At 39.7% G+C, this 17,737-nt stretch overlaps 1 protein-coding gene across 2 annotated transcripts in view; it reads right to left on the bottom strand.

Annotated features, from left to right (window-relative positions):
• Positions 1-17,737, bottom strand: part of lyn (LYN proto-oncogene, Src family tyrosine kinase) — a 98,526-nt gene that overhangs the window by 24,567 nt on the left and 56,222 nt on the right. For both annotated transcript variants that reach the window (XM_048595688.1, XM_048595687.1), the window contains exons 9-11: positions 12,473-12,655; positions 11,306-11,382; positions 1,508-1,661 (exon numbers count right to left, since the gene is read on the bottom strand). In XM_048595688.1, coding sequence (XP_048451645.1) covers positions 1,508-1,661; positions 11,306-11,382; positions 12,473-12,655 — 414 coding nt within the window. The remainder of the gene's footprint in view (positions 1-1,507; positions 1,662-11,305; positions 11,383-12,472; positions 12,656-17,737) is intronic.

Below are 17,737 nucleotides of genomic sequence, written 5' to 3' on the forward strand. Positions count from 1 at the left end.
CTATCTTTGATCATTTTCTTTTTTTGTTATGTGCTATTCCATTTAAGTGAAATTTATTGTTTATTAATGACTGTCTACAGAGTAAATGTTTGAATTAAAATGTTTAAACAGTGACAGGGTACAGAAGATATTAATGTAATTTTTTTCCAATATCTGAAGAATACTTTACCCAGCATTTTCATCACTAAGAATCAATCAAAACTTTGGAAAATGTATTCAAATTGTCCCACATGTGAATCAGCTTCAGTAACAGGGCAGCTTTAAATTATCTATAAGAAAAGCTTTCTCAGCTAAGTACTAGTTAAAAAACAAAGATAAAAACTCATTAGATGAAAGGCCCCATGATCACAAAGTGATCACAACCAGAGAGTTCGGGTAGAATTGTATTTACCTGTGTTTGCAATCTTGCAATCTAAACTCATACTTAAGCTGTTAGAAACAATTATAATCATTTTGAATCAACTTGTTCAGGCATGTTAAGACATACCTCCATGGCAGGTGGGACTTGCAGGGATACTACCACTGCACCAGAAGATCACTTAAGACAGTTTGATGCTCATGTCATCATGGCTTCCAGTGAAATTCAGAGATATTGACTAAAATTTGTTAGCAAATGTTTGCCATTGTTTAACAAGCAAAAACACTCAAAAATGTGCTAAATTTTCAAAGTGCAAGTGAGAATTCTGATTTAAAAGCTTGAAACAAAGTTGTGTAAGTTTACTGACTTTCAATCCATTGGCATCTGCAACAACTCTACATGCTTTCTCTGACAAAGCAAGCCATGATCGTCAGTGTGCTGATACAGACCTCTACCAGTACACCACTATTAATCCTCCTAAGGTGACTGAAATATATGTGAATACTTGAAAACTCAGATATTCTTCTCATACAATGTTTAAAACTCAATTTTTAACCATTTTTCCTACATCAAAAATCACGAATTAATGCTTGAATAATTGGTAACTGTTTTTAACCTGACATCAAATATTAAAATATAACAAATTCTATCACTTAGCTTCTGCATTTATTTGATAAATAATGCACAAAATTAATGAATTTGTCACTTGTTTGATTATTTAAAATTTTAAAATAGTCAATTCAACAGAGTCTGGAAACAATGGTTACAGGACATTAAGGCAGCTTGGATACTGCACGTAAACTGAAAATAAGCCCCTAGATTGCCATTAGAATCCACGGAGTCTGGAAAAATTTAAATGAAGCACTAGCCTAATTAAACCCTCCGAAAATAATATAAACATTGCTTATGCCAGTTCTGTCAAAATTACAATTAAAGAGAGAGGGACATTAAGGAAATTCTGATTCAAATTCCTGAAGGGCAAGTAAAAATGTCAGTTACCTTTCAGTTTCATTTTATAATTGAACTTTTAATTTTAATTATACCTCATTTATTACTAAATGTCGTTATTTTTAAGTTTGTAGCTATTTTATTTAATTAAGCATTTGAAAAATTCCCATCCAGTTTCCAGCACGGACTTTTGAAATGTACCTTCTTTGGCTGTGTATTCATTATCTTCAATTATTCGAGCAAGGCCAAAATCAGCAATTTTACACATCAGGTTTTCGGATACCAAAACGTTAGCTGCTCTAAGGTCTCGATGGATGTAATTTTTTCTTTCAATAAATGCCATTCCCTCTGCAATCTACGATAGAATACAATGTTTTTTAGTAGATTTGTAGCTCGGGTTGTTGATACAGTTGTCGACTTGCTAGCCAAGCTGGTAAGTTTGTTTGCAGACATTTCATCACCATACTAGGTAACATCATCAGCAGGCCTCCAGTGAAGCGTCAGTGTTCTGCCCAGCTTGCTATTTATGTGTCTTCATTTGCTGGGGTGGGTGGCATCACTTCCAGACTTGTTTCTTAATGGTTGGTGTATGGGGTCCAGCTCTACATGTTTGCTAATGGAGTTCCGGTTTGAGTGCCAGGCTTCAGGAATTTTCATTCGCGTCTTTGGTTGGCTTGTCCTAGGATGGCTATGTTATCCCAGCTGAATTGGGGTCCCTCCTTGTCCACGTGTATTGAAATAAGTGATAGTTAGTCATGTCTCTTGGTAACTAGTTGGTGTGCGTGAATCCTGATGGCTAGTTTCCTTCCGATTTGCCCTATGTAATGTTTTTGGCAGTCTCTGCATGGTATTTTGTAAACAATTTTGGTTCTGTTATTTGTGGTTGTCGGATCCTTTATTCTCATCAGTAGCTGTCGCGGTGTAGCTGTCGCTTTGTAGATTTGCAGCTCAGCTTGTTGATGTGGTTGTTGACTTACTCGCCGCGCTATCACGTTTGTTTGCATACCAACAAACAAACCAACAGCAACACTACAACACTGACACGAATAAAGGATCTGACAACCACAACCAACAAAACCAACTTTATTTACAAGATACCATGCAAAGACTGCCAAAAACATTACTTAGGACAAACTGGAAGGAAACTAGCCATCAGGATTCATGAACACCAACTAGCTACCAGAGACATGACCAACTATCACTCATTTCAATACATATGAACAAAGAAGGACACCAATTCGACTGGGACAACATAGCCATCCCAGGACAAGCCAACCAAAGACATGCACGAGAATTCCTGGAGGCCTGGCACTCAAACCAGAACTCCATTAAGTAACATGTAGAGCTGGACTCCATATACCAACCACTAAGAAACATATCCAGAAGTGATGCCACCCACCCCAGCAAACCGAAATACATATAAAGCAAGTGGGACAGAACACCGATGCTTCACCAGAGGCGTGCTGATAATGTTACCTGGTATGGTGACAAAATGTCTGCAAACAAACTTACCAGCTTGGTAAGCAAGTCAATAACCGCATAGAATACAACATTTTAATAGAATATGATAGAATATTTTAGAAAGATTGGTTGTTGCATGTTGCAGCAACAAATAATACAAATATCTGATAATGATAATTTGCATAATATGCAATTTCTGGAAACTGAATAAAATGTAACCCCAGTGCAAATTTTCAATAACATTAATAAATGAAAAAGTATGAATGCAAGAAGTCCTTGCTTCAATCAGGGAGTTATAATGGAATCATGTCTGCCAGTCTCCTCCAATGCTGATCATAACAACGTATGTGGCACAACAGAAAAAAAATACCAATTTTCGGGAATTATTAAGTGCCCCGGCCAATATGGGTTCACATGCAGCTGGCAATATCATTGGCAGGAGAACTTGACCTCTTAGAATACTCCTCCTGCAATATGTGGGAAATCAGGGTCACTTTCACTGTCCATGGTGACCACACATGCAGGAAGTGCGTTCAGCTGGAGCTGCAGATGGACTTACTGTGGAGCAATCATGATGCCGGGAATATCACGGATAGCACATTTAGCGAGCTGGTCACACTACAAGTAAGGGCCACACAGTCAGAAAAGACTTATGTGACCACTAGAAAGACAAGTAGGTGTGGACAGGTAGCACAGGAGTCCCCTGTGGCCATTCCCCTAGCAAAAGGTATACCATCTGGAAGCAGCTTTTTTTTGGGTGGGAGTGGCCTTTCAGAGGAAAGCAGCAACAGCCAAGTTTGTGGCACTACGGTTGGCTCTGCTGCACAGGAGGGCAGCGCATCTGTTTGCAAAGCATGTACATTATGCTCCACTGATATTTAGATTTGCAAATGTTCATTTTCTCAGTTCCCTTTTCATGTTATGGTAGCGGGAAGTTTGACCACATTGTTACTTTTGTCTTTAAAGTGGGTGTGTTTGACCAAATGAAACTTAAAATTCAGTACTGTAATGGCCACAAATCTTTCTAAAAATATTAAAGAATTCCAGAAACTACTTTTTTTAAAAAAAAGTTCTGCCACGGTGTTGTGGGTAAGATTTGCATTTGTTGCCCATTTCTTTTCCTTGAGAAGGTAGTTCCACATTGTGTAGTTCACATAGTGAAAGCACTCCCATAATATGGCTCGATTTTGACCCCAAAACAGTAATAAAACAGTGACATATGTCCCATTCATGCTGGAGGAGGACTTGGAGCTGCTTTATCTTGGGCACCTTCATCCTTGTTCATGTGCATGGCATTTTGAGAGGACAGGATCATCCTAAATTATGCAAAAACTAGCAAGCTAACTGAAACAGAATTGCTCTGAACTTCTAAAAACCTACTTCTGCAATTTCTATAGATTTTTTAAAGTGGTTTCAAGGATTGTTGCTTCACCGACAAGACCATTTGTTGCCCATCCCTAATTTCTTTGAACTAAGGGGCTTGCTAAACTTATGAGGGCAGTTGACAGTCATCAGACTGCGTAAGGATGGCAGATTTCCTTCTATGAAGGATATTGGTGACTTAGTTTTACAACATTGTTAGCTGTCACGGTCACCATTATTGGGGCTACGTTTATATTTCAGTTAGTTCAATTATATTTCAATTAATAAATCTGAATTTAAATTCAGGTAATATGGCAGTGGGTAGGGCTTCTGAGCTCCGTCCCCTTTTCTTTTTGTTTCTTTTCACTTTTTCTTCTCTTTGCTCATGTTTTTTTTCTTTTTTTTTTTACTTACCTTTCGTTGAAGAGCCTGGTCATTGGCAATGGCGTTGGCAGTGGCAAGTGGGCCCTGTGCAGACACACAGTCAGCAAATGGGCCCAGAGTGGACTTGAGTGGACACAGCGTGGACTTGTGGCGGTGGGCAAATGGGCCCAACTTGGACTTGAGTGGGCCCAGTGCCAACTCATGGCTGCTGCATTGGAGGAGTGTTTGGATTCCCAGTGGCATCTGCATCCAGCAGAGATTCATGGAGGTGGCAGAATTGAATTTGGGCTGGTGCGGTACCTAACGGTATCGGTGGCACCTGCATTGGCAAGGTCTGGCGAGAATTTATAGTAGAGGTGAGATAGCACCAAAGAATGGTGACTTTCATTCCAGTAGCAGCGGTGCAGTGAAGTTACTGCTGCCTGGCCACTAGGCCCGTGGCAGAGCACTTAACAAGAAGAACTGTAAATTTAACCACTTTGTCTTTATTTCTTTATTCTTCTGCCTTTATATTCTGTATTTTGTTTTATTCTTCTGTGTCTTAAGATGGCGCTGGAGAGTGACGACACTATACAACACTTTTCATTGTATTTTGTAACAAAATACACGTGATAATAAATACATAAAATCAAATTCCATAAGTTGCCTCAGCAGGATCTGAACCAGTGCTCCCAGAGCATTAGCCAGTAACATTACCATTATGCCACCAACTCCCACAGGAAATAGAACACATTTTATGCAGCCCTGTCAATTTATTGACTTCAAAAATTCTAAACATCATAATATTTCATGCTACACTGGTTTGTCTCATCCAATATTTCACAGTCTTTGACTAACATTTCTGCATTGTCTTCACTTTCGTGGAAACATACAAAAAATAATAATTTAGTCACTTGTGGATCACAGACTGTTTGAGAGCATGGAGCTGATTTTCTTTCACTTAAACGAAGTATTCACTGACATGCTCTTCATAAATACTGCCTTTCTTGGGTGATGTGGAAGGGGTGGAGGACATTGTTTCATGTGATCCTACCACACAATTTCTTATGGCAACAGGTGCTTTCAAGGATCCACTGAAGACATACATGGGATCTCTCAACCACAAATATATCAAAGCTGCTACCAATGTAGTGTTTGATAGATCACTGCTTCATCTTGTTTAGGCATGAAAAGCTGGGTGCTACAGCCCGGGTAATAGACTTTGTGTCAACAGTTGATTTCCATCTGAGTGCAGGGTGCTACAGACTGTACACGCATTGCATTGAGAGTGCTATTTCATAATGCAGCAGACTTTATCAAAGAAACTGGTTCCATCCTATTGACATACAATTCAACAGTGATCATCAGGTACCACAGTATGTGCTGGTAGCCTGGAAGCTGTTATGATGTCCAGATCATTGAGAATGTTTCAAGTCTGAATGTCTCACAAAGATGCTTACTGGAGACATGGGTGATGCCTTCATTATATCCAAATGACACTGAGTGCAGATACATTGCGTCCCATTGTTCCATCAAGGCCCTTATGGAACAGATAATAGACCTCCTGAAAATGAGATTCTGATGCTTGGGTCAGTGCTGGGGTAGATCCTTGCAGTCCAGTCCAGACAAAGCTTGTTGCATAATCCTAGCATACTGTGTTCTGTGCAACTGGAGCTGGCAAACAGGGGATGTGATAGACTCTGAAGAGCTGGGAGAGCAGCAGTAATGTTTCCAAGAGAAAGATTAGAACATTGAAGAGGAGGAACATCAACTTCAGAATGACAGAGTGCTGCAACATTGGATAGAATAAGCCAGACAGGACCTAATTGGCAACTTCTCCCAGTAAATATGACTTGGGTGAAGTTATCATTCATTGACAAGTTTGTTGTTGCTCAAAAGACAAGTCACCCCTTGTTTGGTCCCAAAAGCAAATGCAGCTCTTTTCCTTTGTTTATCCTTCACTTTTGTTTTAATTCAATAAAAGTTAACTTTTTCAACTGTTTAAAGGCACCCAGCATAGATGTTTCCCACATTAAACAATGACAAGATTTTATGCTGATCTGAGCATTAGGGAAAGAGTAGCATTTCCTTAGACAGGGTTCTAACATGGTATGTCACAAAGGATGGACAGCCTGTGCAGCTAGATTCTCATAGTTGTAGTTATTTGCAACGAAATGCCACCTGTGCCACCCAAGTGCCCTCAAAGCTATTCTTTTTCATTTCCCTCCCACTAGTTTCATCATAAATGATTATTTGTGGCACCATTGACATGGTACACGGTATGCTTTAAACATGGGACTGACAGTGAAATTCTGCAAAATCCTCATAACGGATAGTATTTCTGCGACAGATGGACACAAAAAAACACAAATGATGTCATAGAGAAAAGTCCTCCATGAAACTCCCTAAAATTAACACTCCTAAAGTTTTGTTAAAATTCAGCCTGATGTTTCTAAATCTTTTTCTGAGGAAGGGTCACCGGACCCGAAACGTTAACTCTGTTTTCTCCTCCACAGATGCTGCCAGACCTGCTGAGCTTTTCCAGCAACTTTGTTTTTGTTTCTAAATCTTTTGTTTGGCTGTCATTGGCGGTCCTTCGCAGACAAGGACAACTCTCTTCCACAGTCAGGGTGAGCCTGTACAGACTGATGCGGCTTCTGCAGGCTCTGTTACACTTTGGCTATTACACCTTTTAAGCTTGTCACTTGTATTGTCTTAATGCAAACTAAGAATAATTATCACAGGAAATCATCTCAACGCTTCATATGAGTATAATAATAATAATAATAATAATAATAATAATAATAATAATAATAATAATAAACAAAATCTTGATCCAAACATGGAGGTGGAGAGAGATTCCAGACTGTGGGGCCAGAAGGCTAAAGGTATAACTGGCAATAATGGGGCAAAAAGATGGCAATGTGCTTGAAGGCAGGTAAAAGAGATTGGGGGGGAGCGGTCAGGCCATCATGGAACATAAACAAAAGAGATAAAAATTTAAACTTGAAGCATTTTGGAGCCAATCTGAGGGCATAGGTGACAGTACCCTGTAAAATAGCTAAAGCAGAGTTATACAGGATCCACAACAGATCAGGTAGATGGCAAAGAAAGAATTGAGAGTTATCAACTTCTTAATTCAGCACATTAAATCAGCACATCTCATTTGCACAATATGTTAATAGACAATATCTTCAAGGACCAAGATCTAGTCTTTTAAAAGTCAGTTAAGGAGCGAGAAACAGATTGATTTGAATTCCCCTTATAGCAGCTTATATCAGATCTGACAGACCAGAGAAATGTTTCCCATTTGATCCAACCCTCAGTTTTACTGAAAGAGTTTTGATAATCAAGACGTAGCAAATGCTTCACTTGGAACATGAAATATTTTTCAGCAGCTTTGCAACTAAGTGTGGGTGGGAGAGAATCTTGCCTGCCTAATTGTTTAAGAAACATTCTGGGATCATCAGAGATAGTAAGAACTGCCGAAGCTGGAGTCAGAGATAACACAGTGTGGAGCTGGAGGATCACAGCAGACCAAGCATCAGAGGAGGATGAAAGTTGATGTTTCGGGTTGGGACTCTTCTTCAGAAAATGAATATTGCTTTGCAAATCTCCCTTAAACTTTACCCCTAACCTTGAACTTGTGACCACTGTAATTGAAACTTCAACCCTGGGAAAAAGCCTCTGATTATCCACCCTATCTATGCCTCTCATAATTTTGTAGACCTCTGTCAGGTCTCCTTTCAGCCTCTGTCTTTCCAGTGAAAACAATTCTGGTCAAAGCCAACGCCCTCAAGATTAGGCAACATCCTGGTGAACCTTCTCTGTACTCTTTCCAATGCTTCCACATCATTCTGGTAGTGTGGCAACCAAAACTACACACAATACTCCAAATGCAGCCCAACAAGGGCTTAGGCTAGCATTTTAAGTGGATCACTTACAATGCCGAACATGCCAGGAGCATGGAAGGTTATGGAAATCACTGTAAAATTCAAAGTCAATAAAAACTTAAAGCCAACATAATGCATTTGATTCCCACCAGATACAACATGCAGAAAAGAAAAATTAGGAGGGGGAATGCGATGGCATCTCCAAGATACAAGATTTGTTATTCCCTTTCTCTTCCATTCTGGTATTTGATTGAATTGATATCAGAATATGAATCAGTGAGAGACTGGAAACTCTGGAGAATCTTTTACCTCCTGACTCTCCTAAAAACTTTCTACAAAAGCACAAGTCAGAAATATAATGGAATATTCTCCATTTGTGTCGATGAATGCGGTTTCAATAACACTCAACCAGCTTCGCACATTCCAGCACAAAGTAGTCAGTTTGTTTGGCATCCCATCTTAGACCTTCAAAATTCTATCCTTCCACTACTGACACATGGGAACAGCAGTGTGCACCATCTACAAGATGCACTGCAGCAACTCAAAGACTCCTTTGACAGCAACTTCTAAACCCACGATCTCTACCACTCAGAAGGATGAGGGCAACAGACGCACAGGAACACCTCCAACTGCAAATTTCCTTCCAAGCCCCACACCATCCTGACTTGGGAACATAATCACACAATCTCAAAATTCCCTCCCTGACAGCACTACAGATGTGCTGACACCACATGGATTGCAATGGTTCAAGAAATTAGTTCACCACTGGCTTCTCAACAGTAATTAGTGATGGGCAAGAAATTGTGGCTAAGCCAATGACACACATGTTCTTTGAAAGAACAAACAAAATGAAGCCAAAACGCAGTGGAACAAGTGCAACGCAAAGGAAAATCTTCCCTGCAATTATCCAAGTCTAAAAGGTCCAAAGGACCAATTGAAACATTATTGGCAATTACTACACACGTTATCATTTTGGGAAACATGAATTCATAAAAAAAGTCAATATCAAAACCAAAAAATGTGCAAGAGTTTGCATGCACAATAATTTTACAAACATCCGTTGATCCATTAATTGATTAATCATTGATAAATTAACACACATTCAGCCACAAACATTTCACTTGGCAAGCAGAATTTTGTTGTTAAGTTATAATGTACAAAAATAACAGGAAAAACATGTAAAAGAAAATTAAAATTTAAACAGTTTCCAGTAAAGGTGTTGGCCTAATTTGAAATGAATGCCACTTCACACATCACAAATCTGTCAATGTTAGTGCAATGTTTCCTTTTGTTTTTTAAAAAGCAATTACAGAAGTCTGAAAATGGGAAGGGTTACTGCGATACATTGACAATTTGCAAGAAAATGAGGTTATTTTCAAAACCAAGAAAACTTCAGTAATGATGAGATATTATCATTAGCGTTTAAAAGATTTAAAAACTATCAAATGTTAAGTTAAAATTTGGAAGGTAAGTCGAAGATTAATCCTCACAAATCAGTGGGGTGTTCGGTAGAATGGCAGCAATGCAAACATTGAAATGTTTAGGCGTAGCAAGGTGATTTGAGGGATAGGACATTTGATGTTGAAGAGAATGGATATTGTTAGACTTTTTTGGATGAATGAATTATGATGGTCCATGTAGCCTGGATTATAGCAACAAATACAATATAATTTAAACAGGTCATTGGCCCTGATATTTAAATGAGAGGTGAAGTGGAGCATGGTAGCATGGGAGGAGCCAGGAAATCCCATCAGCATGAAAGTCATGCTAATGTTATCAGAAGGATCTCATCATTTTAAAAACATAATTCCTGAGCTGAGTCAGCAATTGAAAGGATGGAAAAACATTGAAAGGTCACACGTTCAGAGGAGGCGACGAGAAGAGGAAAAAAGATGTTGCCAGATTGTAGTGCAGAAGGCTGCAATCAATGAAAGGTTTCTCAAGTGATGGGGGAAGCACTTCTGTTTTCCTGACTCTCAAATAGCATCTTAAGAACACTAAGTTCCCATCTGTATGTACCTATAACAGATCTCCTCAGCCTGGTGCCTTACCAGCAGCTGTTAAATTTTAAGCAGGTTGCAAAGTAGGAGTTGGATTTGAGTAGCATAATATAAATAATATACATAAATATATAAACAAGACATGACACAGATACACCTCACAACCTGCCAGTGTAAAAATTGTGATAAATGTATAAGAAGCTCATTTAGGTTGAATTTCATAATTCTACACTCTCAGCCTTCTTACAATCTTTAGCTTCCTGCCATGAAGTTAGATTTGGGGGTCCAGGTTTGTTTCAATAATGATCCCACTGTTTTGGAAAGAACAAGAAATGGCAACAAATGCAAATTCTGATCCAATAAATTAGATGTTGAAAGGAAAAGAAAAAAGGCATTTATTTGCTCTCTTTCATGATTTTACAGGGCGGCATGGTGGGCTCAGTGGTTAGCACTGCTGCCTCACAGCGCCAGGGGCCTGGGCTCAATTCCACTCTCGGGTGACTGTGTGGAGTTTGCAAATTCTCCCCGTGTTTCTGTGGGTTTCCTCCGGGTGCTCCGGTTTCCTCCCACAGTCCAAAGATGTGCAGGTTAGGTGGATTGGCCAAGCTAAATTGCCCATAGTGTTCAGGGACAGTAGGTTATTAGGTAGGTTATAGGGGAATGAGTCTGGGTGTGATGCTCTGAGTGTTGGTGTGGACTTGTTGGGCCAAAGGGCCTGTTTCCATACCATAAGGATTCTATGATTTTCAGGCATTCCAAAACACTTTTCATCAATTAAGTACTTTTGTTTTTGAAATATGTAATAAATGTAGGAAATGAATTTGAATATTTTGTATGGAAATTTTATGTGGTACTTAGAATTGACCTTGAATACAGTTTCTTCTATTCACAATGACAAATGTATTTTCTTGGTTACATACCTGTGCTGAGAAATCAATCATTTTAGGCAATACAAGTCTTCTCCCTTCATCTGTCTTCAGGAAATCTAGCAAACTACCTGTGATTGTAATAAAAAGTATTTAGGCAAATTATACATTTTAAAGTAACACAAAAACTATTTTAGATAAAATTCAAAGTATTTCTTTCATTTGCAACAATAATGTAGTTCAATGATATCTATAAACATTGATGTTTTAAAAGAAGTAAATCCTAAAATAACAGCACATTTGAGGGCATTTAAATGCAGCTGTCTTTGAGGAGAAGAAAAATCATGCTTCCAATGACAATTTGACAATGACTAGGCAACACTAAGCAGTTATAATTTCTGTTCCATTTTGTATAGCCAGGTGAAGAGTGAAATACAGATTCTTTAGGTAAAGAAAAGCAATAGAAAAGTCAATTAAAAACTTTTTGTAAGAAGCTACTTTAGGCTCTCTAGAGTTGGTGGGGGAGCAGAGAGTGAATAATAAGGTAAAATAGAGCGGTCACACAACATTAGTTGAGCCCTATTGCACTTAGTGACTCTCACAATCTGACCCACACAGCATCACTGGACACCTACAATAACTTTGAATTCTGCAACCACTTTACTACATTACAGATCATACTATGGTTGAAGACTTTATTCTGCTAAATATTGTGATAAGATGCAAATTAGGGAATACAGTTTTCCACAAAGATTTTCTTGTTGCTTTCAATATTTTTACAAATGAGTTGCATCTGTTTACAGACTCTTAAGATGCCATAAATTATAACAAAAACAGAAATTGCTGGCAAATACAACGTATTGTACTTTGTTATCGTACATATTTGGTAATGAATTATAGGAGGAAAATTTTCTGAAATGGATTATTTAAATTCAGTTTGACTACTTATTATTCATATGCGCTCAAAACACACTCAGTGCTCTTTGTAAATTTTTGAAACAGAAAAGGTGAAGATTAATGGAAGGTAGAATGGGTAGAAAAGTTTAATCCTGTATTTCAAAAAACAAACAACAGATCTACCGAACCTACTGGATTGTTCCACAGTAAGCCTTCTTCTAAACCTGAAGATTTGTAACCAGGTTTGATGTACACTTGAGATTAATGGGTTACTTATCATCCCCAAATTAAAAGATTGTACTTGATCCTAGTGTTCAGACTGACCATTGGCCATAAATTCCGCAATAATGTAAATCGGATCTCCTTTAGTAACTACTGCATAGAGTCGCACTAATCGGTCATGTAAGAGTTTCTTCATGAGGTTGGCTTCTTCAAGGAAAGCTTCCACAGACATGCTGCCTGGTTTCAAAGTTTTAACAGCTACTTTTGTAGAATTTTTATAGTAACCTAAATAAAATAGAACAGATATAATAAATGAAAGATGTTGATAAAGAAATTATGATTTATTAGTTTGATAGAGGTACCACAAATCATTTTAAGCTATTTCAGCATAAAATGTACAAATTGAAGTCAACATGGTTAGTAGACAACAGAGATAAGGGAGACCATGTTTAATTCATCCATCTAAATGACAGTCTTTCATTCTAACTGCCCCTTGCATCACTTGGCTCTTCAAAATGTTGATCAGTATGCATTACATCTAATTCTTCCTGACATCACTGACGCAGATATTTACAGCACAGAAGGCGGCCATTTGACCCATCATGTTTGTACTGGTCAACAACGATCTGACTACAGTAACCCAGTTTCAAGCTCTTCGCACACAGTTCTGGAGGCTTTAGCAATGTAAGTGAATATCGGAATGCTGCTTAAATGTTGTTGCGAATTTCTTACTCGACCATCCTTTCAAGCAGTGAGCTCCAGACTCCTAACACTCTCTGGATGAAAACTGTTTGCTCGACTCCCCTCTTAGCACCCTAAATCCATGCACCCTAGTTATTGACTATTTTATGAATGGAAAGAGTATTTTCCTACCCATCTGCCTATGCCTCTTAATCTTATTTGCCTTTATCAGGTCCCCTCCAAACCTTCACTGCTCCAAGGAAAACAATCCCAGCCTACTCAATCCTTCCTCATAGCTCAAAATCCACCCAGCCAGGCAGTAGCCTGGTAAATCGCCCCTGCACCCTTTCTTTAATTGTGGTGATGGCAACATGAGTAGACAACAGACATAAAGAAGACCATGTCAAACCAATTTATCCCATCCATTCAAATGATAGTCTTACATTTCAACTCCCCTTTTACATCACAAGACTGTTAGTTGAATACCAGAATTTTGCTTTACTTTCCTTACACAAAATCAGTATGCAGGCAACCAGAACTGCATGCAGTACTCCAGTTGTGGTCTGGATAAAATTTGATGCAGTTCTAGTATATCATCCTTGCTCTTGTATTCCATACCACATATAAGAAAGGTAAGTATCCAAATGCCATCTTTAACCAGCCTCTCTGCCTGTAGACAATGGCATCTCATCTTGATTCTTTTTATAAATTTGCTTTTATACCATATCTATTGGTGGTATGATTTCTTTAGTTGTTGATAACCAAAACACAGTGGTGTTCAAGATCTAGTTTGGTTCCAATTCTTTACACTTTTACATGACATTTTCTTACTTTTACTCAATCAACTTAGCAATAGAAATAACCCTAACCCTATTGCAGCAATAACAACACTGTAATGCATTAGACTCAATATTAACCTTAATAATTTTGGATGATAATCTGTGTCCCTTTGTCCTTGGACATTAAGCGCTCGTAATGATGCTGATATTATGTACAGCTCTTCCAAATTCATCATTTGTTTCTTTCCTTGTTCCACTATCATCTCTCTTGCAGCATCATTCCTAATAGGATTTAACTTCTGCTACCTTCTGCCCCATCACAAACCTTTCCTCTTCCCCCATTCTTATATTTCAAAAGCTGTTCCGTCTCCAATGTTTTCCAGTTCTGATGAAAAGGTTAGAGATTGAATGTCTTTCTACATTTTCTCTCCATGATCACTGCCTGACCTGTTAAGTATTGAGAACTTTGTTGTTTTTGATTACCTTCACCAGTGACTGCTTTTGCCTGTTTGTTATTCTGAGTCTAGAGCCGTATAGGACTGAGATGATGAAAAGAGTAGTGAACCTGTGGAATTCTCTGCTACAGAAGGCTATGGAGGTCAAGTCACCAAATATATCCGACAGATAGATACATTTTTAGATTTTAACGTCATCAAGGGATAAGGAGAGAAAGTGGGAATATGGCATTGAGACAAAGGATCAGCCATAATCATAGTGCATGGCGAAGGGCAAAATGGCCTATCCCAGCTCCGAGTTTCTATGAATATAAATAATACCTCAAAAACAAATAGAAATATTACCTGTGGATTATCTTAGCTGCTGTGGTAGAATTTGTCACAGCTGAAAATGAGAGCAGTGTTTTCAGAGCAGGCAGTTGGATGTAGTTTGACCTGAAGCCTCTTCAGGAGAACAAAAACTCAATGAAAAGATTCATTTTTTCAGGTTTGTAGGTAGAGTTTCAACCAGATAGAAAAAAAAGTTGCAATGAAGAGCTATTCAATTATAATCACATTGACTTAAAACAATGTGGTGGAGATGTGCACTCTACTGGGTGCCCTCCTCATTTGTTTAGCATCGTGTTTATTTTGTTTTATTACCATCGCACTGTGATTAAATGCGTGTCAAATCAACCATCATGCCCAAGCCTCTTCCTGTCTCAGTTATTACTACCATCTATGAAATATATTTGGGACATCCAGTTTCCTACTAATTCATTACATTATACATGTGACAGGCTTATTGCAGATTATATCCAACTTCTTTTGTAGGTAACAATGTGTAGAGCTGGATGAACACAGCAGGCCAAGCAGCATCAGAGGAGCAGGAAGGCTGATGTTTTGGGCCTAGACCCTTCTTCAGAAATGGGGGAGGGGAAGGGACTTCTGAATTAAATAGGAAGAGAGGGGGAGGCGGATAGAAGATGGATAGAGGAGAAGATAGGTGGAGAGGAGACAGACAGGTCGAAGAGGCGGGGATGGAGCCAGTAAAGGTGAGTGTAGGTGGGGAGTTAGGGAGGGGATAGGTCCGTCCAGTGAGGATGGACAGGTCAAGGGGGCGGGATGAGGTTAGTAGGTAGGAGATGGGGGTAGGGCTTGAGGTGGGAGGAAGAACAGGTTAGGGAGGCGGGGACGAGCTGGGCTGGTTTTGGGATGCGGTAGGGGGAGGGGAGATTTTGAAGCTTGTGAAGTCCACATTGATACTATTGGGCTGCAGGATTCCCAAGCAGAATATGAGGTGCTGTTCCTACAACTTTCGAGTGGCATCGTTGTGGCACTGCAGGAGGCCCAGGATGGACATGTTGTCTGAGGAATGGGAGGGGGAGTTGAAATGGTTCGCAACTGGGAGGTGCAGTTGTTTAGTGCGAACCGAGCATAGGTGTTCTGCAAAGCGGTCCCCAAGCCTCCGCTTGGTTTCCCCGATGTAGAGGAGGCCACAACGGGAACAGCGGATACAGTATCACATTAGCAGATGTGCAGGTGAACATCTGCTTGATGTGGAAAGTCTTCTTGGGGCCTGGGATGGGGGTCGGGGCGGGGTGTAGGGGCAGGTGTAGCACTTCTTGTGGTTGCAGGGAAAAGTGCCAGGTGTGGTGGGGCTGGAGGGGAGTGTGGAGCCGACAAGGGTGTCACTGAGAGAGTGGTCCCTCCAGAAAGCAGATAAGGGTGGGGAGGGAAAAATGTCTTTGGTGGTGGGGTCGGATTGCAGATGGCGGAAGTGTCGGAGGATGATGCGTTGGATCCGGAGGTTGGTGGGGTGGTACGTGAGGATGAAGGGGATTCTGTTTTGGTTGTTATTGCGGGGAGGGGGTGTGAGGGATGAGTTGCGGGAAATGCGGGAGACACGGTTGAGGGCGTTCTCGACCACTGAGGGGGGTGATGTTGCGGTCCTTGAAAAACGGGACATCTGAGATGTACGGGAGTGGAATGCCTCATCCTGGGAGCAGATGCGGCGGAGGCGAAGGAATTGGGAATAGGGGATGGCATTTTTGCAGGAAGGTGAGTGGGAGGAGGTGTATTCTAGGTAGCTGTGGGAGTCGGTGGGCTTGAAATGGATATCGGTTTCCAGGTGGTTGCCAGAGATGGAAACAGAGAGGTCCAGGAAGGAGAGAGAGGTATCAGAGATGGTCCAGGTGAACTTAAGGTTGGGGTGGAAGGTGTTGGTGAAGTGGATGAACTGTTCGAGCTCCTCATGGGAGCACGAGGCGGCGCTGATATAGTCATCAATGTAACGGAGGAAGAGGTGGGGTGTAGGGCCAGTGTAGCTACTGAAGAGGGATTGTTCCATGTAACCCACAAAGAGGCAGGCATAGCTTGGGCCCATGCGGGTACCCATGGCCATGCCCTTTGTCTGTAGGAAGCCGGAGGAATTGAAAGAGAAGTTATTGAGGGGGAGTTCTTTTGTAGGTACCTGGTTATTCCATTTATTTTGACGACCCCTTCTCCAAATTAAATTTCATCTGTGAATCAGAGTTTGGATTGTAATTCAGTGGTAAAATTATTGATTATAGATCAGGAACAGTAAATAACACAACCTGTGGAAGTCCATTGAGAACACCATAACATTTTTCCATTAACTTCTTTCCTTCAGCTTATTTCTACCCTTGACCAAGTTTTATTTAGAATCTCTGCATATTTAAAATTGGTAACATCCTTTTCTAAGGAATTTTATCAAAGACAGTTTTGAAATCTGCTAACACAACGCTAGATGGTTTTCCAATATCCATGTAAGGTGTCTCTACCATGAGAAAAGTCAAGGAATGTCGAAACAGATGATCCAATCCAACTAAAATTATATTACCCTATATTCAATAAATTACTCATGTAGACATATAATTCAAAATTTGCTCCTAATTATTGATAAAGAAATAGTTAGGTGCTGTCTGCCACTATAAGGGGGACAGGATTGCATCATTAAGGGTATGGAAGAGATTTACAAGGATATTACCAGGATTGAAGAATTTAACTGGCAAAGACTGAATAGACTGGAATAGTTTTTCCTGAAAGGTTTTTATCCTCTGAAGGTTGAGGGAGGTTTAATTTAAGTATTATAAAATGAGGGTCCTAAATAGAGAAGATAGAAAAAACCTAATTCGGTTAGCAGAGAGGTTAATAACCAATGGGCATAGATTTAAAGGAAACGGTAGAAAAATTAGAGGGAGATAAAGAAGCAAGCTTTTCACATAAGTGGCATTTAAGAATCTGGAAATCTTTTCCTGAAAAGTTGGTGGATGCAGAAACTCTCACAAAGAAAGTGATATGCTGTTTGATGAGCTAGAACGTGTAGATCAAGAACTAAACTGTGTGTTTAGACTGGCTAGCTTTTGAGGTCACAAAGATATAATTGGTTCAATGGTCTCCTTTTGTACCATAAATCTTTTTCCATTTTCAGTTTGTCTTCAATTTCAACC

Source organism: Rhincodon typus, chromosome 4, assembly GCF_021869965.1.
Source record: "Rhincodon typus isolate 14 chromosome 4, sRhiTyp1.1, whole genome shotgun sequence".
Lineage (NCBI taxonomy): Eukaryota > Metazoa > Chordata > Chondrichthyes > Orectolobiformes > Rhincodontidae > Rhincodon > Rhincodon typus.